Below are 27,086 nucleotides of genomic sequence, written 5' to 3' on the forward strand. Positions count from 1 at the left end.
CTATAACCATTGTATTTATAATCAGATTTTGTCTGCTCGATATTCCAAAAACAATGTTTTATGGTAAATGAAACTTCATATAAGTAGTTGGGTTGGCTTGTGGACGTGCAAGAGCATTGGTTATTCGTTTTGGGGTGGAGTATAAAAAAAATATCCACCATGCTTCTGATTTGTCAAAATTTAGATATTACTTGATGGGGGGGGGGATGGGTATGAAGGGTGTTTTTTTTTTTGAGGGATGCCAAAGAAAAAGGCACCATATGCGAATTCGAAAGCTTTTGTTTGGCGGAAAAGATGAGATACCAAAAGCAAGGACACGTACACTGCTGTAGTCCACAAAACGTGCCTATGTTATTAGGCCTTTTTTGTCTGATAGCTGTAGTAATTGTTTATGACGGAGCCTTCAGAATGCCAGGTGTATTACATTAGCAAGTATTCTCAGTATTGCTAAATAATATCATAGGTGACTGACCTTGGTCTGATGACATATACCATTTTATACAAAAACTAAAAATGAAATTTCGACCAAATTCACCAATCTTATAATAGTGTTACGTCTAGAAACCGCCATCCGGATAGACAAACACAGCCGGAGACAAGCACACGTATAAAATAAAAATACAAAATCGTGATTCATATTAAATGTTTTATTAAACCGGACTCTTCAACATGCAGTGTTATTATCCATAAATGTATGGTTGTTGTGAGACATACATGATACATTAATAGTATGATCTTAAAAAGTTATATATTTTTTTTTAATCTAAATATTTTCATTTAGTGTCCAAAATTGTATTATCATTAAATGATCTAGAAAATGCAAATGGCTATCCAACATTTCATAGAAGTTCCCGGCAATCTTCGGATATATATGAATTTCCGAAGATTGCCGGAAATTTCTCCATGATGATGCGATTGTATAGCTTAGCAGATTCGCATTACCTTTTATGGAAACACACGGAATCTGTCGAAGTTAGCCGAATATGGACGGAATGACAATATATTAATCTGTAGGGTACATTTATACATCAATACCAACACGATTATGATATCACGTCTATAAAAATATAAATCTTAATATTAATCATGACATAACATTTATAAATATATATATATAGTAACGAATCTTTACATTATAATAAACAATTCACCCCTAAAGACACATTTAGGCTCTTCTAAATCAAAGTCTAGACCAGTCCATTATGAAATTTCAGGGGTGAATGAACTGAACTAAAATAAACGATAAACTTCTTTTCCACACACAAAACAGTAACTGACAAAGGACATCACAATGACATATAAAATGTACAAGTTATTTAGACAAATGTAGAAAAAAGAAATATTTCCAGAAGAAATAACTTGAAATGATAAAGGCATGTATCACAGACTAAAAAGACAAATGTCGAAGCTACATTGATAATAATTAGGGATAAATAGATTAGGAAACAATATCTTATTCAGCATTATGCTTCTCTATATAAAACATTGATCCAAATTGCCTTCAGATTTAAAGTTATAACATTGGAATCTTGGGGGAAAAAACAAATCATATATCTACCATATCGAAAAGCTTTAGGTATGATAGCTGTAACTTCTCTATATAACAGCAATGTTTTGTAGCAACTATTATATTGAATAAAAAACACAATTTCGAACAATTTCAATTTCATATCGAGGTACTCAATAGTATTATTATTGCTTACGAATACACATCCTTTGTTATCTCGGAAAATCCATGAAGATGAAAATGAAATTATTTACAGAAATCGTCCTTTACTGGTCCATGCTTCAGATACACATTGCAGAGACAAACAGTTTGTGTGACCTTACTCTGATGACGTGACCTTTCGTTTGCGACGTCACTCCTCAAGCGTGACCTTTTGTTTGTGACGTCACTTCTCAAACGTGACCTTTTGTGAGACCAATGTTAAATAAGATACCTAATTAGTAGCATACTAGATCATTGCCCATCTTTTTCCTTCGTTTTCCACTGTAAAATTGAAATTCGAGCTGTTGCATGGTTTTGCCAACTTCTGTATTGACCTTTGACCCATAATTTCCAGAATTTGTATTGGGCACGTCATCTGAGAATATGCTGATTTTTTCTGGTAAAGGCTCGGGTTCCTTGCGGTTTCCCTGTGAAACAGAGACAAAATTACCATTAGATAGATAAAAAAAGGCAAAGCGTTTTTGTTCCATCGCCGGAAACTTGCGTGATTCCGCTTTAATATTTGCAAAGATATACAAATGTAGCAAGATATCTGAATCTTTGTTACTTATACAAGATAGCTTCAGACGATTTCATATAAGATATAACTAGTGTGCCAGCAACGGCGATCAAAAATAAAATTCTGATTCGATTTTCATACATGCATATTCATTGCAAAAGAAAACAAACCCAGAATCCAAATCTAAATAGTGGTTTAAATATATATATATATAAAGAGCAAAATCATTTGCCATGGGTACCGCTCTCGACGATGTCACTCGAACTGCATTCAGTTGGCAATTAGGAGAGGATGAATTCCAGCTGGACAACGGCAAATCTAATGATGCGCTCTAACGCACTATGTTGAATTTACCAATGTCCAACTGGCATTCGTCCATCCGTAGGGATTTTGTATTTAGATTTACAGTTGCTAAGAATTTTGCATTAAAATTCCGAGAAATTTTGTACAAGTACAATTCATTAACATCAATGATGAAACAACCATTTTATCACCTATCTTACGTGAACCCTGACACTACAACTGTGGCGTCACGTTCTTGTGGCATTTTGGACTGTTCTATCATGTGAAATTTTCGCAATTCTTAAGTTGATTTTGGCAAGCACTCTTTGAAACAGAGTGAGAAAATTGAAACTCACTACAGAGCCTTAGTTCGCATGCCTAAGCTTTAATTTTGTAGTTAGCTACTAAGCTCCTAGCAAACATTCTTAACCTCTTTCCCATCGGTTTCTTTCCCATCGATACACCACATTTTATATGAAAATAAAATATGCAAATATCGAAACTTAATTAACACAAACGCATTAGCGAAATAATGGCATACAGCAAAACTTAATATCAACGATATGATACACTCGTGAATTGCACTGCAAAATAATTCAAAGTACATGTAATCTTCTTCATTTGTCCTGCAATCTATGTCGTCTTTCATCTTGTCGTCACCCATAAGATCGTTCTGAACATTGTGTAGTTCACAAGTGTCAGACGGGGTTTTAATCTATTTTTGTCATTAGATTGTTTTGTCCGTCCGTGCATCCATGTTATTCTTTCATGTGTGATCAAACTTTTAAGTCTGCATTTCGTCTTTGCATGATACAGAGTTATCTGCCCATGTGGGTAGGTATCGATTATGACGTCATTATTATATGAGTTAAAATAACGTCGTGTTCCCTGAAATAATGACGTACGCGCACAAATATATGACGTAATAACCATGCCTACCCACAAAGTAAATTAGTCTGTAAGATATAAGAAATAACATTTGTTAATAACATGTAACACGTGATTTGGCAGATGGTGTGATGGACATTTTAGCTGAAAATGAACACAAAATGGTGTCTAAACATCATGATGATATGATGATGAACTAGTCCCTGGTTTGAAGATGGAATGTGCTGGGATAATGGAAATTATAATGATGGAACAAACCAAACCGAAAACTGTACATTTCAAACATCACCCAAAACCAGTTCTGTTACTCGAGTTGATTACCATTTGTGTCCTTCAATTTAAATTATATTTGTATCGGTCCTTCTTAACGAAAAATAGACAGTCCATTTAAGCATTGGTGTCACTACTTTTTTTAATTTTATCGGGGTATGAAAAAAAAAAATGTTTGCAAACTGTGTGAATCCCCGTAGCGGATTGTCACAAACGTTTGCAAACAATTTTTTTCATAACCCGATAAAATCTTTTTTCCGAATCAATACGCGTCAATGTCTTTATTGTGACGTCACGATAACGTCGGGAATTCGCGCCATTCTTGGATTTATTTTCATAGTGGTATGCAAAAAAAAATATTGGCCAATCAGAAAGCCAGATTTGGTATGAAAACAAAGAAAAATAATTATTAAAGATTTCAACTCGAGCAACAAAACATTGTGATTCAATCAACAAAACTCATAAATGATGTCAAATTACCGCCATTGTGATTCCTTCTCCCTGTAATTTACACAAAAAGGGTGTCTAATAAAAAGGTCTAGTTAACGTTTAAGATTCCATCACTCAAATTATATTGTGGTCAGAATATTTGATACTTAGCCAATCAACGAATTCGAAATAATCAATACCCGGGTATTATAACATTACGCGTTGCTTATACATGCTTATAGTATTTCCATTAAAATTAAAAAAAAAAAAAGTTTCGAGCTCTTTCTTAAAGTAGTCATATGAGTACCATTCCATTTAAGACATTAAGAGTGGAAACTTAATGTAAGAGTAAATAAAATTTCAGTAAAATCTTTACATTTGAAAAATAAACTGACGCAATCAAGAGTGTTAACAATATCCTTACATTTCTATGGTGGCTGATTACGGCCATCTCGTGTTGTTGTGTTGTCGCCTTGTCGTGTTGTCGCCTTGTCGAGTTGTCGCGGTCTCAAACTGCGACAACCCGAGATTTAACAGTTAAAATGTCGACTTGTCGCGTTTTCGAACCGCGACAAGTCGACAACACGACAAGACGACAAGTCGACAACACGACAAGTCGACATTTCAAACACGCTAATTAGCGCGTACAGAATATCGTGTTGTCGCGGTAAAATGTCGACTTGTCGTGTTGTCGAGTTGTCGTGTTGTCGACTTGTCGTGTTGTCGAGTTGTCGACTTGTCGCCTTCCTGTTACTCATGCGCAAATCATATGAAATAGCCACTATCTTTGAATATAGAAAACTGAAGTCAGTGCTTGTACCATAGACCATATTGGTGGCATATTTCTGCCATCGAGTTGCCGACTTACGACTTAATGATGTCGACATAATTAAGGCATTAAGTCGACATCATATCGGAAGATGTCGACATAAACAGAAGAATATGTCGACTTACCACATGAACCTGCCCACATAATGATTCCAAGATAATTATGTAGAAAGTCGGTAACTCGGCGATTAATCGTGTTTATGCTCGGGGTGTGACACCGACTTGTCAGTTATTGATGTCGACATCTAAACTAAAAGATGTCGACATCTGGTCATGAAAGTGGAATTCAAAGGCCATCCTTTCATAGGGCACTGTGTATATGCAGCAAGGCGCCATACAGCAGAGTTCGACGTTGATTTTGTTAATTCAGAAAAGTTTTTATATATTTGATTACAAAATTAAAAATTGTGATCCTGCATATCCCGGCCATGCAGCTGTAGCCTGCGTGTACGTAGCTGTTAGTCCGAGCTGAGGAAGTTAGAGTGCAAAAGGACTCTGCTTTGTACAAAATTTCCATCCTCTTGGCCATAATCATTTATTAATATATATAACCGTGGGTTGAAAATTCGTTTAAAAGCTGTGTGTGTGCTTTGTGGATTAGTATTCGTACCAAGTCCATGTGGTACATACCGTACTATACTATATTACAACTATTTTTTCAAGATTTCATTTTTTTTTGAATCACGAAAAATACCAGTTACGTAATTTAAAAGCCAAAAAGGTCACAGTACAGATACGCAATACCCATTTGGAAACCAGCTTTACTTGTGTAGCTTGCCCTGTCCATATATATACATAAATATTTACATCCCTCGATACACTTATATAAAGGCACAACGAATTTTTGTTACGGTCTTAATGGCCAGATTCAACCTTTGGGCTAAAAATCCTCCCGCGGGACGCGGTTTTAGCTCCAAACTCGGGATATATCTGCATCTATTTTTTTGTAGTAAAAACGTAGTAAAAAATGTCACGTGCTTATACCTCATTCATGCCATTGGCCGGAATATACAATTGTATTATGGGTAACTAGTGATCACGTGATTGTGTGTTTACTTCCAAATATGGTGATAGTTTGCTTGCCATTTCTTCGGAGAAATTGATTTATTTGAAAATATTTAGACTCCAAAATGTTATTAATATTGCATGCATATCATTTTGACTTGCACATATGTATTATTTTACTATAAATAATGATCTGAAATGAGTTATAAAACTGTCATTTTCACGTTTTGTAAATAAATGATATAATGCGAATTGACCAATTCAATAGGTCTAACCGTCTAATCTAGGATCAGCGAAGATCGGCTACTCCCGGCTAAATTCGTAGAATTCTAAATTTATATTTATATATATTATTACCTGCTTTAGGTTTCAGAACATATACATGTACATATAACACAGAGAAAATAAGATCTTCTTCAAAAGGCCTAATTATGTATAAATACCAGGTCAGAGAAATCACTCTATTTGGAAGTAAAACACACACTCATGTGACCACTAGTTACCCACTAATACAATTCCATATTTATTTCGGCCAATGGCATGAATGAGGTATAATCACGTGACTTGTTTTACTACGTTTGACTACAAAGAACGCGTGTTTTGTGCCATTATTGGGAAAATCCCCCGCGGATCGTGGTTTCATTTCCACCATTTGAAACAGAAGGCTTAGAGTAGACTTTGATTGTGAAACATTGATAAATTGAAGATTACATGTTGTGCCATGGCAGATGTCAAAGTTCATGTATATATACAATGTACTCGACAATTACTTGAAACATCATCTAATAAATTTGTGTTGAAATTATAATTGATGTTGACCAGGAAATGTACCAGTCTAAATTTTGGTTGAATAATGCATGGAAAGTGAATTATTCAAACACTCTGGATATCGAATTTTTAATCATTAATTTCTTTTGAACTCGGGACTTTTTGGGTGTGTAATTAGGGGAAAGTTGATAACTTTTTATAATATATGTACCCTAATTTTCTTTTGTTGATTTACGGACCCTGAAAGATACGGATTATGCGGCTTTAACTTTTCCACTTTGTGGAAAATCCTTCAAATCGGATTTATCTCCCTTGATTAAAATGACAAACCATGTACCTTTGCTATGTTATAAAGTTTTTTTTTTTTTATTTTTTTTTTAAATTCAATAATGAATGCAGATCAAATATATTAATCAAATATGTGTATTAATTTGATTTGAAACATGTTTGTTTTGCTGAAAATTTGCAAAAAAAAAAAAAAATAAATAACATCAATACAAAATATTCATGATTGTAATTTGATTGTTGTTGTTTTTGTACTTGCTGTAAAATGAGAAAAACCGTGTTGTGGAGAAGAAGTTTGTTAAAATTTGATTTTTTTTACAAATGGATGAGAGTTGAGAATGTCTAACAGTCACCTGAATTCCGATATGCACAGTTATGAATAATGTTTTGCTTTTAAACAAACAAATAAATATGTCTCCTATATAAACTATGGTAAAGACCCTATCCCCTGGGGAAAATTCCGAGACCCCAGGGCCATGAAATTCACAATATTGGTAGAGGGCCTTGAGACCTGCCATGTAAGCACATAAGCCCGTGTTTCTTAGTATATGTGTACATATGTATTAGATTCCCAAAAAGCTAAGTGGGCTATGCGGAAGCTTATAACTATTTTTGTTTGGAAATAATATGGAAAAAATAAAACTATGATATGATAGTATTGCTAACAATTTCAAATGGTGGAAATGAAACCACGATCCGCGGAGGATTTTCCCCATAATTGTACAAAACACGCGTTCTTTGTAGTAAAACGTAGTAAAACAAGTCACGTGATTATACCTCATTCATGCCATTGGCCGAAATAAATATGGAATTGTATTAGTGGGTAACTAGTGATCACATGAGTGTGTGTTTACTTCCAAATAGAGTGATTTCTCTGACCTGGTATTTATACATACTTTGGCCTTATTTTCTCTGTGTTATATGTATATGTTCTGAGCCCTAAAGCAGGTAATAATATATATAAATATAAATTTAGAATTCTACGAATTTAGCCGGGAGTAGCCGATCTTCGCTGATTTTAGATTAGACGGTTAGACCTATTGAATTGGTCAATTCGTATTATATCATTTATTTACAAAACGTGAAAATGGCAGTTTTACAACTCATTTCAGTTCATTATTTATAGTAAAACAGTGCATATGTGCAAGTCAAATGATAAGCATGCAATATTAATAATATTTTGGAGTCTAAATATTTTCAAATAAATCAATTTCTCCGAAGAAATGGCAAGCAAACTATCACCATATTTGGAAGTAAACACAAAATCACGTGATCACTAGTTACCCATAATACAATTGTATATTCCGGCCAATGGCATGAATGAGGTATAAGCACGTGACTTTTTTTTACTACGTTTGACTACAAAGAACGCATGTTTTTACTACGAAAAATAGATGCAGATGTATCGCGAGTTGGGAGTTTAAAACCGCGTCCCTGGAGGATTTTTAGCCCAAAGTTTGAATCTGACCATTAAGACCGTAACAAAAATTCGTTGTGCCTTTATATATAATGTATCGAGGCAGAGATTTACATTTAAATCTCTGATCGAGGGATGTAAATATTTATGTAGGCCAAGCTAACAAGTAAAGCTGGTTTCCCAACGTGTATTGTGTACCTGTACTGTGACCTTTATGGCTTTTAAATTACGTAACTGTTTTTTTTCGGGATTCACAAGAAAATACAACATAAAAAAATCTTTTATTTTATTTTATTTTTTTTATTTTTATTTTCATTCATTCTTTTGATATAGTATAGTACGGTATGTACTACATGGACTTGGTACGAATGCCAATCAACAAAACACACACACAGCTTTGAAACGAATTTTCAACCCACGGTTATATATATTAATAATTCGTTGTACACTTCCTTAGCTCGGGCTAACAGCTACGTACACGCAGGCTACAGTTTCATGGCCGGGATGTGCAGGATCACATTTTTTTTTTTTTTGAAATCAAATGAATAAAAACTTTAATTAACAAAATCAACGTCGATTTCTGCTGTGTGGCTTTTGCTGCATATACACAGTGCTCTATGAAAGGGTGGCCTTTGATTTCCACTTTCAAGACCAGATGTCGACATCTTTTAGTTTAGATGTCGACATCAATAACTGACAAGTCGGTGTCACACCCGAGCATAAACACATTAATCGCCGAGTTACCGACTTTCTACATAAATATCTTGGATTCATTATGTGGGCATGTACATGTGGTAAGTCGACAAATTCTTCTGTTTATGTCGACATATTCCGATATGATTTCGACTTAATGCCTTAACGATGTCGACATTATTAAGTCGTAAGTCGGCAAATCGATGGCAGAAATATGCCACCATAAAATTGCAATATTTTCTAATTTTCGGATTAACGGGCCTTCGAACTATTAGGCCTTAGCGGTTCAAGTGACCTTAAAATTAACAGATGACGATTACTGCGTACTAATCAGACGACATGACCAGACCATTATTACACGATTATCATATAATAAACAAATTATTGAAATTCATAGTTCAGAGAAAAATACTTTGACAACTCTCGGTAAAGAAATTGCTATCAAATTTCTTCATCTAGGTACAAACACATGCACACAATTATTTTCATTGGCAATCCAATATGGCGAGTGTTATCCATTGTTTGCGAATGTGTACAGGAAGGCGACAAGTCGACAACTCGACAACACGACAAGTCGACAACTCGACAACAAGAACGACAAGTCGACATTTTACCGCGACAACACGAGATTCTGTACGCGCTAATTAGCGTGTTTGAAATGTCGACTTGTCGTGTTGTCGACTTGTCGTCTTGTCGTGTTGTCGACTTGTCGCGGTTCGAAAACGCGACTAGTCGACATTTTAACTGTTAAATCTCGGGTTGTCGCAGTTTGAGACCGCGACAACTCGACAAGGCGACAACACAACAACACGAGATGGCCGTAATCAGCCACCATACATTTCAGATTTTTTACAATACCATATTATAGTGTTTCTTGTAAAGTTTTATATGTTTGATTTATAACACATCATATACCTTTCTTGAATCCGTTTTTATTTCAGAAATGTAATTGTGAAATGTTTTTACGATATCAGACACCTTGATTTGTTTAACCCATTCGTTTGGCATTTTATATTATTGTATTATGTGTATTTCATGTATAAAGCCTTGAATATGTGTGCGCTCACCTTAGCATCAAACTCTGTTAGGAAACCCCAGTTTTCTGACCTGAAAAGAAAATCAAAATGATTTTGAAAATTGTATCTAAATGATGGCATATCAAGATGGTCGTGGCAATAAGCACAAACCGGAACCCAACACTCGACACTAGACATTTAATTTTCTACGACATTGACCTCAACATAGATTGAACTTGACATATGCACTAAACGGGTATATAATCCTTTACATGACCTTGACCTTCCAGTCGTTAATTTAATTGGTCTGATAATTTCGCCTCAATTTCTACCATCTAAGATAATATATTTCAATACTTAGAATGAGGCATGATTTTTTTTTAAACTTACCAATTTTTGAGGCACATTTCCTCCTTTCCGACGGCCTGTTTCCATATCCGGTCCTGCGTGACTGTGTCACATTTACTGTATTCCGCTTCCGCTCTCTTTCCCTTCGCTCCTCCCCCTCCTCCACCGGAAGCATCTGCACTGTAAACATGATTAGAACGACGGGAAATTAGCATAAAACGATAACTAGCAGATCTAACATTGCTTCTTGCTCTACGCATTTCTTCTCAGAATCCTGGTATTAGCGTTCCTTTGGCATTCGAAGATGTTAGAGAGACGCTCGCAATTGGTGCAATTTTGATTTTCACTTGATAAATTTGTATATCGCCAATACAATGATGATCAGAAGGATTAGAAAATATTGAATATCTAAGAATTTGCCCTTCAGCCAATTTCAAAACTGGCCAGCGTAGTTTCCGGTACCGCTTGTGGGACCTTCGTCGTAAGTTCCGGTGAGACGAGCTCGAGGTACGGTGAATACGATTGGATGATTTAGAAGTCAATATATTCATACAACCAAAAGACTAATGGAAAATATCGATCCTCGGAGTGAAGTTGAAGTTTATCAGGGAAAGGATATCCTTTTTCCAATCCGGATGTTTTTTCCTAACGATTGGGTATGCGTCCGACCAATACTTCGGCTGAGCTGCAGTTTCTATTTTCGACATGCTGGGTTAAGCATCCTTTTAATGCCAGCCGCAACGCGTTAGAACAATTTCCCTCGAGATTCTAGTCAGCCATTTTCCTGTGCACTTGAAAGTCGATGAAAACAGCAATCTCGGGAGACCATTTAATGCCCCTTCGCCGCCATGCGTTGCTAATCAATGATTCGATAATTGACAATGAAATTGACGCTTTCCGGTTGAGACAACTGTGAGGTCACAATCGATGGCGTCGCCAGGGGCAACCATATACAACAGTTCTGCTGGAACGGTGATGTTCGCTAGGACATCACCAAACCTGCATGACGCATTTACAACCTTTCTAATGCACGGAAGAGTAACATCTAGATTAATTTCGACCTGGTTTTGAGGGAATATTAGAATTTCGGCCAGGTCATCGCGATCGGTATGTGTCGGGATTGGCTGAACAAGGTCTAATATCATTGACCAGTTTCTGGTACAGGGATCTGAAAATTAGTTGCAGTTTATATCAATATGGACTCATAAGAGTGTCCATATGCCTTTTTTAGAGGCTTAAGGGGCCTAGGTGTGAGTTTTACCGAGTTTTCCCCCGATACCCCTAAAAACGGTCTATGGATACTCTGGTTGGTCCAAATTTATATAAATTATAACTAATATTCTGAGACCCCTGTGGGTACTGTAGCTCAAATTGGTAGAGCATCCGGCTAATGTTCGGAGGTCCCGGGTTCGAACCTCGGCTCGACCGCTACATATGCGCTTGAGTTGATGTATATTGTTATATTGTTGCCAAGAGAGCAATGTGTCTAGGGTATAATATAATTAGATGATAATCTAGGATTTCTTTCGAGAGTTTTCGAGAGTTTTACTTATTTGTGATTCGAGGCTTTCAATGGTGCTTCTGTCGGGATTCCGAGCCAACCACAAAAACCTCGCATACAACCTCAAATTACCCAAAATGCAATTTTGGTCAAACAAACCAAAGAAACTTCTTATTTGATAAATTATAATTTGTACGAATCGATTGGCATTTCAATATACTTATTGTCATGCATTTATCTTAAACAAGAATTCCACGGAAGTCGATGTGTCGCCTGCACAGCATCACAAAATAGTTATTTACAGTTGAAAATATTGTTAATAACTAGGCGAATTTATCAAGTTATCAATAAATATTTAAGTTATCGAGCGGAAACCATGGATTTATCTGTTTTGACGATTTTAAAGTCCCGTAACTATTGCAAATATAAACGGATTTTGACCATTATCGAACCCATCCGAGATTACATTGATATGAAGCAATATACTAAATTTGGTTGAAATCGGACAGTAAATACTAAAGTTATCGAGCGGAAACCGTGGATTTATCTATTTTGACTATTTTAAAGTCCCAAAACTCTTGTTAATATTGATGGACTTTTACCATTATCGAACTCAAATGAGATTTCATGGATATTAAGCAATATGCCAAATTTGGTTGAAATCGGACGAAATATATTTAAGTTATCGCACGGAAACCATTTCCCGGACGCCGACGCCGACGCCGAAATACATGTAGTGATACCTAAGTGTCGCCCTTGCGTTGTAGGCGACACAAAAATTGATAGTCTTTCTTTTATTTAGTGTATCAAATGAAGAAAAAGTACTTCACTTAAACACTGTTATATTTTAAGATATATTTGATGTCGTGAGTATCTGGTATATATTTCGGCCGTATACCTATAGGACGGTGTCCTATATAACACTCAAGGTTAGTGGGATATAAGTAGCTATTTATCGTACAAGTTGACACGGGGATACTTTATCTACCTGTAAAAGATCGATATTATCAAACACGAGTGGCGATACGAGACATACACTCGTCTATAAACCCATAAACCACACCAACACTCAATGAACTCTAGCTACCGACAGTCTTTTCTGACGAAACGTTCATCAAACCATTGGCAAGGTGGTTAAGGTGTCCGACTTTTGACAATAAGCCAAACGCCTCAGAGTCGCGAGTTCGACACCCATGTGGGAGCCACAGGATCTTGTAATGAAGAAAGAATTAAGGGGTCTGATATGTATACTATGTACACGTGCATATACATTTAGTAAACCATAAATTCTACATTACAATTCACTGTGGTGGCGGCATTAGACCTATATCGAAGTTTGGATCGTTAAACTGTAGAGATTGGAATTTCGTAAGGGTATTATCATTCGTGATGGGTGATGAGTGTTTCGTTTTAAAATAGTGCTTTCAGTATTTATGAACACGTGTGTATAAACAGCGTTCCTATAGTAGTAAGAATATTTTTTCATTCCCATTCTATCGGATTCCCATTCGATCTAGTCTGCAAAGGTCTTTGAAACTTTTATAAGGTTGAGCGATACTGAAGACTCTTCGAATAAAGATATTGAAGTGTTTACACAAGCATGTTGACCTGTATACATGGCGGAGTTTGTATACATTAAATTCTGACTGAAAGACACATGACGCAAAGTCGCAAACACATTTTTGTGTGATTTATGTAAAGACTACGGCGTGAAAATCGAGAAAAAGATACATACATGAAGACAATGGTTCGCAATTCAATTCTAATTTTTATTTCAAAAACGAGATTTGTTGTTTGAACACATTTCAGTTAAGTAATAATCCATTTAAAATATTTCACATAAACTGTGACTTATTCAATAAATTCCTTCTTGAGAAATGGGCGTACCCCCAAAACGGAACCTTGCACAACGCTATCATTGTTGGAATACAATGATGTCAGTGTGGTTGTGTATGGCTGGTATACAGACATACGTATACATGTATTCAAAGGGGTTCATTTCGTTGTCACAAACTTTAATTTTATTTCCCATATCATACGTATATGTGTAATACTCCTTTATCTTGTATATTTTTGCTACCTCTTCTTTCTTTATCCTACCCTTACCAGAGACCCATAAAAGAAACTAATCTAGTCCATAGCTCTTCTGGATTCACTCATCCATCATCTCGTTCTCCCTTTCATTTTTTCATCCCTCCCTCTCCTCCTTCTCTTCCCCTCCACTCTTCACCCATTTTTTTCTCTTCTTCCTCCTCAGCAGCACCCTGCTAACTTCATCATGTCAGTCCTTATTCAAACACCATGTGTCACACTATAAAACCACGCACATCACCCTAACGCTACCCCGATTTATAAACTAGTTAAGCCCCTTCATCACTCACTCCTCATCACACTCATCACCTCTATATCATCTAATCAACAGACATACTGTATCACCTCGATAAATTTAAAGTGCTCTATTTGTTGTAATTTGTCTCCAAATAAGTGTTAATAACTCTCCCTAACGTCCATTACATCTCATATATGCCATATTAATGATCATTTACCCACAACAAAACTTTCAATAAAATGACACACCCCCCCCCACCCCCCACCCTCCTCCCAACTTCCCCATACGTTCCATTTGCAGGTTCTTAGCAGTTGTATCAATACGAATCTGCTGTATCTCTAATGGAACGCATGGTCCATCTCCATATATATACTCTATCTGACCACAATCTTCCCAGCGCTAGCTCTACACAATTTTAATAGGTCCAGTGATTTTTCTCCAGGTACTCTGGCTTTCCATCACGTTCTATAGATCCGACACGTCATTTAATTCTCTCTCTTAACTGTTTTTAATAGGATATTAAGCAAATAAATCCAAACCTAAAATCCATTTTACTTAGAATTTCACTGACGAAAGGAAATGGCGATATTTGAAATAATATCATCCTCCATACTCCAGGGGTTACTACACTGACGTTATATGAAATAAATGATACATAACGCGAATCTTGGTATAAGATGATATCAAAAGATATATAGGTTTAACATATACACCATCTGTACATTATGTGTAAGCTTATGAGGGTTCTAGAAATTTCCAAATTCATAATGACTATTATGATTTATAAACACTGAATACCTCTATAATATTTCTGTCATAGTGTTATATAGGTTACGGTACTGTAACTATAGCTACAAACTTAGCGATATAATTATCAAATCAATAAATTTTCACGACATATTATATACATAATATCCAATACAGCTTCAAAATCTACTCATACTTACGCTAACTTCGGTTGAAAAGAGAATATCACTCCCCCGAATTTCCTGTCCATTTTGGAAAAAAAAAAGGCCAATACACAACCGACAGTTTATGAAATTATGTCTCCAGTATCAATTCCTGTCCGTAACAACCACGAACCACACTACTTTTGACGTTTGTATATTCCCTTTCCACAGAAAACAGAGATTTATAACATAAACAAGCTTTGGCCTGTATTCGTGAGATTGAGTTGAGCCCTACAACAAAAGCGACTGTCGTTAAGCCGGATAAGGAAATGTAAACACTGTGTCTACTATCTAGGTATATGTTGACGCTCAGGTGTGTAGTGAGGACGCATGCTTCACACTCCGCTACCTATACCAGACATATAGATATTAAAGCTCTTCTAACAATTTCACTCCCTCCCTTCCGCCACCACACTTCATTTAACACTCCACTCATTCAATGAATGTGTCTCTCTGTGCAGAAATCGATAGCATACATAAGTGACATTCATACGGAATACACATTAATTTTTCGTGAAATAATTAATTTATTCATGAAAGACTCTTTTGTGAACGGAGTTAGAATTTTTTATTGTATGAATATACAATTGATTGTGTGATGTTGCGATAATTCCACCTTCACCTACAGGTATATATACCTTATACACATGTGTCTATAATACGCCACCGAAAGCATTAATTTAAACGCTCTTCTGTATTTTTTACACACACTCGATGGAAAATCGACAGTTTTTAAGTCTGATTTTAAAGCACTGCTATATTATACGCACGCCCTCAACGGAAATCAACACTAAACATGTCAGTATCCAATTTCGATATATTGATTTAAATGCTGACATGCCTAAAGATCAAATGCCTCGACTTTTCAACGTCCTGACTCAATATAGATTTTCAGCGTATTTGTTTACTTGCAAATGTTTTATTAGCGATAGAGACGGTTATAGGTACCATTAGACTATTCATGGAATCTAATTTATAATATACATATATATATAGCGATTGGCAATATTGATAAAAGAGAAATTAAGTGGTACTTCAATGTTCAAAATATTGTAGCAAGCAAAAAATTGCGGCCGATTGCAGTCTCCTTGGACCGCGAGCGGTATACGCGGTGGCCGTTATATATGCTAACAGGTCGGTGGCGTTTCTCCGGATTTCTTCGTTTCCTAAACCTGCACATTCTTAAATTACTCTGGCTATTCATAGCAAATTTTACTAATGAAACTAAACCAAACAAAATGATACAACGACTAAACGTTATTCCTGTTCCCCGTGGATTAAATAATGACAAAACCCTGTGGCTATGATCTTGAGTGCTGTGTATTTAGCCCAGAATCAGACAAGAATTTGTTTTGTCTCGGTTGTTTGTGATTAATTAAATTAAGGCAGATATGACCATTACACTAATGGTTAAACGTTTGAAGAAAGGCCACAAACAAGAAAATATGGTCAGTATATACAACAGTTCGTAAGTGATTCACTAACTACATTTATTTATATGAATTACAAAAATGAATTTTTAAATTAGAAATACATAACGAATATCGAGTGTCCTAATATACGAAAAGCGTAAAATGCCATTGTTGGAAAGGATTCACTATATCTGTACGACAGATACATTAATTACATTAAAACTGTGAAAATATTGCAAAACTTCCCCTTGCTGTGACAGGCCATCGCCTCGTCGATACCAATATCCCGTGTACGGATACCCACAGTGGACATATTACAAGATATTAACAGTGGTATGATATCATGCCATTTGACTATTCGTTTTAATATAATTTGTAAACATACACATACATTACTGAATTAAAGTTTCCCGACGACTGTCCTTTGTATATCTCCGAGGTTTACCGAACATAAAGCCCCTTAAATATGTATGTATGGGTTTCTACCGATTGGTAAACATCTACGTGATGTTTCTATACTGAAGGTTCCTAAGGTCAACATGCTTGTGTATTCAAACTTCAAATACTTTATTCGTGTAGTCTTCGATTTCGCTCAACCTTATAAAAATTTCAAAGCCCATTCCAGGCTAGGTCGAATTGGAATCCAACAACAGAATGGAAATGAAAATCTATCCTGACAAGTACTTGTAGGAACGCTATATCTTTAACTATTACGTTTAATAAATAATGGAGGTATAGTTTTAAAACGAAATCAGAGATATATGTAAAGAAATTTAATTCTTATAAAAAATATTCGTTTGTTTAATTCGTATCAAACATGCACACGAGTGTATCATTTTATGGACCATGACATAAAAACGCAAATTATTTATAGCTAGTTTTTGTACGCTGATAGTCAAAGGCAATTAGCACGCTGGGAAATCAAAGGTCCACCATAATATAGACAAATATATTGTATCATCCTCGATACTTCAGGGGTTACTATCACTGACGTTATATCCACCCCTGGACTATATCATAGTGAAACTGGAGGCAACAGTTTTACTATGAGATAATCCAGGGAGAGATAACGACAGTGATAATAACCCCTGAAATACTGAAGAAGAAATTTTTATTGACCGATATTAGTTTATAGTGGGTCTTTGACTTACAGGGGTGCTAAATACCTGTGGGTACATGTAAATAGTTCATTGTACATTAATTAGTGTATTTGTTAACAACAGAACTACACACTATTGAATTGCCAAAATTAATTGACCAGCAATTGTAAAATTTTGCAATATTAGCTGATGCTTGACGTAATACATCACAACACATATGTAAGATACCCCCTTAACTTGTCGACTTTTTATTCAGCTGTACAAAGTCTAGACTACCGTTCGTATTACACATGTCTATACCTATTATCCAGGTGTGTAAGCTTTAAAGCTCACCTGTGGATATTTCACCTGGGAAAGGTAGGTATCTGATTGATCTGTATCGATTACAGGTAACAACGGCGTGTGTTCTGTTCATCGCGGAATGAATACAAGTCGGCTCGAGGATTGAGCACGAAACATGCAATACAGTAGGGCACAGGAAGCTGGCAATAAAATACTAGAGCAGTCCTAGGAACCTACAGTAGCGTCACAGGGACTTGATAATGTAAACCTACAGTAGAGTCACAGGGACATGATAATAATATACAACAGTAGCGTCACAGGGACCTGATAGTACGATACTACAGTAGAGTCACAGAGACCGAAAATTACCGAGAATTAGTTACAGATTATATAATCATGGACCCACCAGAGTGCCCTAAGACCATTTTAGACGTTTAAGAGGTCTATATTAAAAACGATAAAAATCATACTCTACATGGTACTATACCGTATGTAGTATCATGTAGATTAGGATTTTCATCGGTTTTTTTTATCTAGATCTCTAAAACGTCTAAAATGGTCTTAGGGCACTCTGGTGGGTCCATGATTATATAATCTGTAACTAATTCTCATATCCCTGCGGAAAAGACCGTGGCATCACTTGGATTTGATGACAAGATACTAAGAAACGGAACGGTCTGTCATGTGAATAACCAGTAATTTCCACCGAGAGATTCCGTTACAGTACACCCCTGTCTGTAGATAAAAATTCGAAGTCAATTAAACATCTGTCATTTTTAAAGCATGTTTGACACGCCCGATCACGGGTCTAATTAATCTCAAATACCCGATCTTTTTCTTAAAAGTATATTTTGGCATTCTGTGACGAGTTTCTATATCTACCGCTGATTACCCCCTTCCCCATTCCCCTATTTGAAAGCACTGCCATTCCATTCCTGGTACAGCACAGACCAAAGTGGTTATCTTCAAAATAACACATACCTTTTAAATAAATATGTAGTGTTGTTTGAGATGACACCTGATTAACTGACAACCTATTAAATGAGACTTTAATTATAATTGTTCGTGGTAATAACATTTAACGTTAATTTAATGGTGGTTCTTTATAGATTTTACTCTGATAAAAACTATACCCCGAGGAAAGAAACCATTTTACGAAACATTTGAATTATGATGTTGTGGAAGAACTCAAATACGAAGTAAATGCATTTTATTTTTATAATAAAACTTTGTGTTTGATTTGCTTGCACTTTGCGTGTCAGGTTTTTAAGAGAAGTTTCCGCAGTAAAGACACTAACTACAACTATACTTGTATTTACACATGTACTTAATTACAACTTCCATTGTTATAATTCGTAACGCAGTCACTTCATTACTTGAACAAATGTAGAATAACATGTATTTGTTAAACTAAAATCAAAATTTATTTATTTAAAAAATAAGTACGAAACAAGTTTTTTTTTAAAAAGAATTCTAATCACTGCTGACTGGACACATGTTCATATATAATATGGCCCTTAAATAATTCTGCTGTAGAAAACCGAAGTTCCCGGAGAAAACCTTAAAAGTGTTCGGGTATGCAGGTGAACATACACTGTACACCTATACTTGTCTGTGATGACGTCCGATCGTGAAATCGAACCTCGGCCGTCTTGATAAAAGCCAGATATGTTATTATCGTGTCATACCCAGTTTATATAATGCAAAATACACGATAATGATTAAAATTACAAAAAAATATGAATATATGGAAATGAACCATTAAAGTTGCTACCCTGCCGACGATAATGATTTTTTCTATTAAAAACAAGGACAGACGAATTAGTATTTTTCTTCAGTAGCAAAAAATTATTTCCTTTACATTTTAACCATCATTGAAAAGTTTGATCGTCTCATTTGGCTTTTTAAAAGAATATATACTGTTAATGTTCAGTCTGCAGTAAAGCATCTTTTATAATCATAAATACCAAAGTCAATGCCGGAATACTTACTTTTTCGGTGTCGGTAGTACTCTGTCACCAAGACTATCCACGAATTTAAACATTATCACTTAGCAATAACGATTGATACTAATTTAAACCTCGGTTTCTCACTGCCCTAAATTACACTCTGTATTTGATAAAACTAACTTACTTTTATGTTCATTAATATTGAAAAATGGGGCACCTTAGGGAAATTATAAAATATTCCAATAAATAATATTCAAATAATTAACGCCAATTTTTCATACCCTTATATAAGTTCTTGGTGTCAAACCCTTGGATTTCGCATTTCATGTTTTCCGTTATTATTGAAAAAACTGTTAATAAACAATATGTCAAGTGAGTGATTTAGTTATATTGTATTTTGTTTTAAAATGTATGGAAGTCCCCCCTCCCCCGAAAAGTTCGGACCTCTTGTCGCTTTCTAATAAACGGACACGGCTGTAGACGCATTCAATTATTTTCCGGTTTCTTCTTGGACTCCTAGGACAACGAAAGGTTATGTACACATGTTCTGTTTGTATCAAAAACAAACCGCTATGCGCCTTAAGAAAACCACTTAAAGACATTGTAAGACGGTCACAATAACAATATGACAAGAAGAAATCAGTTTCTTGGTGAACATGATGAAACGGAAGTCAGAAACAAATATAGCATGTACATGTATACTATGTACGTACGTCTTACACCCCTCTATATCACAGGGACCTGACAAATATTTATATATTGGGGTCTCGTACTCTATTCTATATGTCGGTGACTGTGTATTGAGGTCTCTTACTGTATTTTAGATCAAAGGGACCTGGTATTTATTTACATATTGATGTATCATATTCAATGTTAGACCACAGGGACCTGATACATATTTACGTATTGAGGTCTCCTAATCTTATCTAGATCACAGGGACCTGGTATTTATTTATATATTGAGGTCTCATACTCTATTTAAGATCACAGGGGCCTGATATTTATTTATGTATTGAGGTCTTGAAATCTATTCTAGATCACAGGAACCTGAGAGTTATTTTTGTATTGAGGCCCCGAAATCTATTATAGATCATAGGGACCTGGTATTTATTAACATACTGCGGACTCGTATTCTATTTTAGATCACAGGGACCTGATAGTTATAGATGTATTAAGGTCTCGAAACATATTCTAGATCACAGGGACCTGATATTTATTAATGTATTGAGGTCTCGTATTCTATTTAAGATCACAGGTACCTGATATTTATTATTTTTTTGAGGTCTCGAAATCTATTCTAGATCACAGAAGCCTGATATTAATTTATGTATTGAGGTCTCGAAATCTATTCTAGATCACAGGGGCCTGATATTTATTTATGTTTTGAGGTCTCGAAATCAATTCTAGATCACAGGGACATGATATTATTATGTATTGATGTCTAGTAATCTATTCCAAATCACAGGGACCTTAGAGTTATTTACGTATTGAGGTCTAGCACTCTATTCTAGTTATAGGTAACTGATATTGATTCAAATGACTTAATAGTAGATCCCAAAACTTTAAAACTGTCCTCTATGGAAAATAATCAAAGTTGATTAGTTTCTTTATGTAAGTATACCTATCCTGAGAAATAGCCGCGTGCAAAGGTATTTAACGACGGAAGAATTATACGTCGACAGTGTACATGTAGACTTAATAAAATGTAGTCTTATTAATTATATATCAGGAGCGGGGTGAGGGGTTCGATAAAGTCCACGTCTTAGTGGCATTTTGATGTTCCTGAACTGTCCAAAAGAAGACTAAGTATTTCTATTTCATTGATCTATGGCAAAAACAAAATGGGCGTCATATCACAGGCGTTTGACTCTATAAATATTTTTCTCCAAATGTTCTTGTATGGGTAATATTGTGTCCGACATAATATAACACATTCATATTAAGGTGTCTGTATATTCATCCTGTGGTCAATAGTCATAGTTAATTTCTTAAAAGATTATAGAACATTTCCCCGGAATCGATTGTCCGGTAACCGGGTCCATCTACGCTTATTATACGAATACATTTGAACGATGTCGACCTTTGTTAGTTTACAATAGGTATACTATTTGAGTATTTATTTGTTTTGTGTTCTCTATATTGTGTCTTTTCCGTCATAAAAATTCAGTCAATATTTATAGTCAGGTATTGCAAATAAATAATTAAAACAAGAAAACACTCTTATATTATAGTAACTCAAACTCATCATAACAAATGACTCAGTTTAGGTACACATGAAGTAAAATCCGTGCTTAAAACATTCCCGAAATCTTCATTTTTTTTTTCTTTGATATAGAAGCGGTAGGATTGCCCTTTAATATGCGACCAACAAACGTCGTTGTATGATTACAGGGCATGGAAATATAAACCAAATTCGACACGAATAGAATTTATATTTATATGTAGTTCTTTGATATTGTCTGGTATTTTGAAGTTGCGAGGTAAACATTACCTGTGCATGTAAGAAGATTATATTTTAGAAATCATATCAATTACTGAGACGATCGACCTAGTAAACCCGTTGAACTAATCCGTTCCGGATTATAATAGGCCGTTATATGGTTTTTACTTAGCAAATCCAAGTCTTTGTACGTAACTTAGCCAATTTCATGCTTCAACTATATTCAATGTGTCGATTTAAGGTTCTTTAAAGGGAAATGATACCAATGTCTTTATAAATCCTGTACGGAATTTATGTTTAGCTTCAACAAGTATGTTGTAATAAGATATGAATTTGAGATGTAGCAGTATTTTAATTTATCAAAAACGTATACAACCCATTTGGTGCACAGGGATCTGAGAATTAGTTAGTTTACATTTCGACACACCAGAGAGTTAATTGATCATTTTTAGACGTTTAAGGGGTCTAGATAAAAAAAAACCTAGGTTCAATTCATATTCTACATATTATTATAGGAATATGAGAATTAGTTGCAGTTTATATAGATTTGGGCCAACCAGAGTGTCCATAAACTATTTTTAGACGTTTTAGGGGTCTAGCAAAAAAAAAAAAAAAAAAAAAAAAAAAAAAAAAAAAACAACAACATTGGTTTAACTCATATTTTACTTAGTGCTATAAAATAAAGTAGTTTAATTGTCTTTTTTTCCTGGATATTTTATGTAAACAATTCAAAGTGTATGCAAAGCTTATTGCATGTCCTCCATGATATATACCGAAAAGAACTTCCCTATTAATGCACGTACATGTATAAGTTTGCTTTTGATGTCGACACATCTAGTCTATAGATGCCTGATGTGAGAACACAGATATATAAAATATTGACAACATATATTGCGTGCGAGCAAAACCAAATTGATAAAAACAAATGAACATAAAACGAAATTCATGTACCAGTATCTGTATACATGCACGTTAAAAAGAAAATTCCGTTTTGATAAAAACTCTATATACATGTATACGCGAACATATAAAGCCTTCTGTAGGATGAATACTTTTGAATTATGTTGTGTTTCTGTTTCAACCACACACAGTGTTTTGATAAACATGTACATTTATATTTTTTATAATTTACATTTTACTCATTTTTTCATGAATACATGCAATATAGATGATATGTCTGTAATCAATGATCATGCTTATCATATTTAATGCAGTTTTTAATTATGTTTCAGTCGAAATGCATTAAATCTTTTGATGTTATCATATCTATTTTTTTTGCCGACATTTTTAACCTGGATTTCATGTAGAACAAACATTTGTATATAATTATATGACTAGGTATAGTTTAGACTGGCTACCAGTCTCTAGAATATTAAACAAATCACTAAAAATTGGCTTGATTATTTATGTCTCTACTACATGCCTGATTCTAGAAAGTTTTAAACTAGGGGGAGATAATCTAGTAAAAAAACTCTGCTGAGAAAGTCTTATCCGCAACTTAGGGTCTGGTGGCCAGTCTAGGTATAGTTGAACGCAACCCCTATAAACTATTAATATGAACTACCAGTTTCAGTCGGAATGAAATACCATTTAAAACAAAGTTTAACATTTATCCTGTTTTACGGAATCTGATATCATACCCTATTGTCTTTGAGGACAATTGTCAAATCTGGACAGAATACAGGAAGATCAGGTAGATATATCACCTGTCGATACCTATTGTTTCCTGTAATCAATACCTGTAACGCGATACGATTTAATCCATATGTTCAATCTACACAGGTAGATCTATTGTTTAGTCAGTTACATTAAAAAAATTCTCTAAGTTTTACCGTAAATGATTCACGCATTTGACTTCTTTTTTCGTATTTAGGCATATTTTATGTACGCGTTTGAATTAATCAGTGTTTGTGTTTATGTATTCTTCACCATAGTAAATATTGTTAGCGTAATATCATAAATGTGAAAAGTGATAACAGTATACATATTCCCCGTAAGTTTTGTGGACAAATAACCAAATATGGTGGACTTATGACATATTATCATTTTATAACGTGATAATACTAAATTGGTTACGAGTTGCACTAACTTTTAGGGTATACATATATCTCCAAAAAAATAGTTCCTAAAGCTAAAGTACATCCCGGTTTGGGATATGGAATTTCTTTTTGTTCGGGTAGATTTCTTTACCAATATATTTCGAAATTCACCATATTTTAAGAACTATATTAGTTAGCCACTCTTTCATTTTCTTTTACCCGTGATAGGCTTAAGGTAAAATTTTCTACTTACATCTAGAGTTTTCAAACTAACATGTAGTAATTATTTTCACAAAGTTTTAATTGTGCCGTACAAGATACATTTATATGCCCATGTACACGCAGGATGTTTGAATTCCCATATATAGGGTTTAAGATTGTAAATAAGTTCTTGCTATTAAAGATACGAATGCCAAGAGGAACTGACTTTTAGATGTTCATGAAATCATCTTAAATTTTAAGAAGAAATATAAATGAAACTTTCGTTCCGGATATTCTTACCCTGTCCGAGTCGTCAGCATATAACTCCCGACCATTCCGGTTGCCATGGTGATCCGTTCACGTGAAGAAGAAGAAGAAGAAAAACAACCACACTTATAAATCCGGTATAAAAGAGAACCAAGTCCTACGAAATCCCCAGGAATAAGTTTCCACTTGAAAGGCACCGAATCGATACCCACTTCCTCAGGTGTCTGAAATCGATAAGTAGTGCTAGTTAGATCCGCTAGCCGAAAAACGCCTACAAAGTCAATCAATATAATGCATGTGAAATGGCAATACACATCCGAACTATGTTAGGACATGGTTCGTGTTACAAAAATAACTTTTAAATGTTTTACGTTTTCGTATCATGACAGACATAATCTTTTTATATTGATTACATCAAGACAAAATTTTGGATTTTTTTTTCTTTTCTTATTGATTTGATATGCACATACATGATTAATCGACATTTCTCTAAACCAGTTACATAAAAATATATCAATTGAGTTCTTTTATTTATCTCTGTACAGGTTAAATGGCGTTTAACTTAATTAATAGATATTTCGACTTTTTGATGACTATGACGTTTTTGTAATTAGAGTTCTGTTTAATAGTTTCACTTTCAGTGACCGTTATAGACAGTGTGAATCGGCATTAATCCAGGTGTAGCCAAGACGGTGACCGCTAAGTTTAGGTAAAAGGCAACATATCGTCAGTTCATGTATAAACTTTATTTTCTGTTGACATTACATTAAACCCTCGATAATCCGGACATCTTCAATCCCAGCCTAAACCGTCCGGATTACGAAATTTCAAGACAGCAGAATTCAGTGTTCATAATATAACGTTACGGTAATCAAATCCCAGACATTTCCGTCCGGACTGCGAGTTTCCCGAAATTGCGGCGTCCGGATTATCGGAGGTAAACTATATTCTAACTTCGCTAGCCAAGGGTATTCAGTCCGGTACTCAATCGTAGACTACTGTACCCTTGGCTAGCGAAGTTGACTCTATTCCTACTAAATGTTGAAAAAAGTGAAAATCTTTTGTAGCTGCATTTTCTTTATTAATGTCTGCTCGGAAACGCAATCTTAGCTATTCAGTTTTATTGAAAGCAAATGAGATATATGCACGCAAAGAACTTTATAGATGTCGATTTATATAATGATTTATGAGAATCATACTTCATATTCTATGTATTATTGATACCGTTCGATGTTAGACAGAACCAGTGTACTAAGATTGTGGGACTTTCATTGATTTTTCTGAGGATACCGATACCTCCAGCGAGTAATGTATTACCTGACTTAGTTTACCTCCAGCGAGTAATGTATTACCTGGCTTAGTTTACCTCCAGCGAGTAATGTATTACCTGGCTTAGTTTACCTCCAGCGAGTAATGTATTACCTGGCTTAGTTGTGGGGTAATTAGTCATGTAAAGCGTTTCAATATCATAACGACAATTGCAAAATGCAACGTGTTCTCTATTTTATTGATTTTTTTTTCTGTATTGAAATATTAACATTGTTGTTCATAAACAAGTTTGTTGTATTGTCTAGGTAATAGATATAGGCCCACGAGGAGCAGTGGAACATTCTAAGTTGTAGGTTTGGTTGTGATGGAAAGCCAAATTCTCAGTGAAAAAAACATCTACCTACGACTAGAAATGTTTGTGTATATGACAGAACGTTGGACACCTTAACCACTATCTAGGTCCAACCTCTGATTTGGAGAGCTTGTGATAAATCTCAGATACCTTTACCACTCAGTCATTATGACTTAGAGGTGGAGGGCTAGTGGTAGAATGTCAGACACCATAACCACTCAGCAACTGTGGCCCTGAGGTGGAGAACTAGTGGTAGAATGTCAGATACCTTAACCACTCAGCCACTGTGACCCTGAGGTGGAGGGCTAGTGGTAGAATGTCAGATACCTTAACCACTCAGCCACTGTGACATAGAGGTGGAGGGCCTAGTGGTAGAATGTCAGACACCTTAACTACTCAGCCACTGTGACACAGAGGTGGAGGACTAGTGGTACAAATGTCAGACACCTTAACCACTCAGCCACTGTGACACAGAGGTGGAGGGCTAGTGGTAGAATGTTAGACACCCTAACCACTCAGCCACTGTGACACAGAGGTG

At 35.2% G+C, this 27,086-nt stretch overlaps 1 protein-coding gene across 4 annotated transcripts; it reads right to left on the reverse strand.

The window, feature by feature from the left end:
- Positions 1-632: 632 nt before the first annotated feature.
- LOC138308487 (uncharacterized protein C2orf50-like) lies at positions 633-25,187 on the reverse strand. Of its 4 annotated transcripts, none has more exons than XM_069249487.1 (5): positions 24,961-25,187; positions 10,500-10,637; positions 10,161-10,200; positions 4,149-4,169; positions 633-2,136 (listed from the first exon to the last, which is right to left on the reverse strand). In XM_069249487.1, the coding sequence occupies exons 1-5, from the start codon at positions 25,005-25,007 to the stop codon at positions 1,945-1,947; spliced, it is 438 nt and encodes a 145-aa protein (XP_069105588.1). In that variant the 5' UTR covers positions 25,008-25,187; the 3' UTR covers positions 633-1,944. The 4 variants fall into 4 exon arrangements, with proteins under 4 accessions (XP_069105588.1, XP_069105587.1, XP_069105585.1 ...); XM_069249486.1 differs by lacking the exon at positions 24,961-25,187 and adding an exon at positions 15,235-15,594; XM_069249484.1 differs by lacking the exon at positions 24,961-25,187 and having other exon boundaries at positions 10,500-11,347.
- Between the last annotated feature and the right edge of the window lie 1,899 nt (positions 25,188-27,086).

The sequence above is a fragment of the Argopecten irradians genome, chromosome 15, assembly GCF_041381155.1.
Source record: "Argopecten irradians isolate NY chromosome 15, Ai_NY, whole genome shotgun sequence".
NCBI classification, from domain to species: Eukaryota; Metazoa; Mollusca; class Bivalvia; order Pectinida; family Pectinidae; genus Argopecten; species Argopecten irradians.

What these genes read in the sequence shown, in the direction of transcription:
- LOC138308487 (XM_069249484.1), bottom strand. Translation starts at nt 10,717, where the DNA reads ATGCGTAGAGCAAGAAGCAATGTTAGATCTGCTAGTTATCGTTTTATG. An exon ending in TAACAGAGTTTGATGCTAAG is followed by an intron (nt 4,170 to 10,160) that starts GTGAGCGCACAC and finishes TGTAAATTACAG; the next exon opens with GGAGAAGGAATCACAATGGC. An exon ending in GAGAAGGAATCACAATGGCG is followed by an intron (nt 2,137 to 4,148) that starts GTAATTTGACAT and finishes TCTGTTTCACAG; the next exon opens with GGAAACCGCAAGGAACCCGA.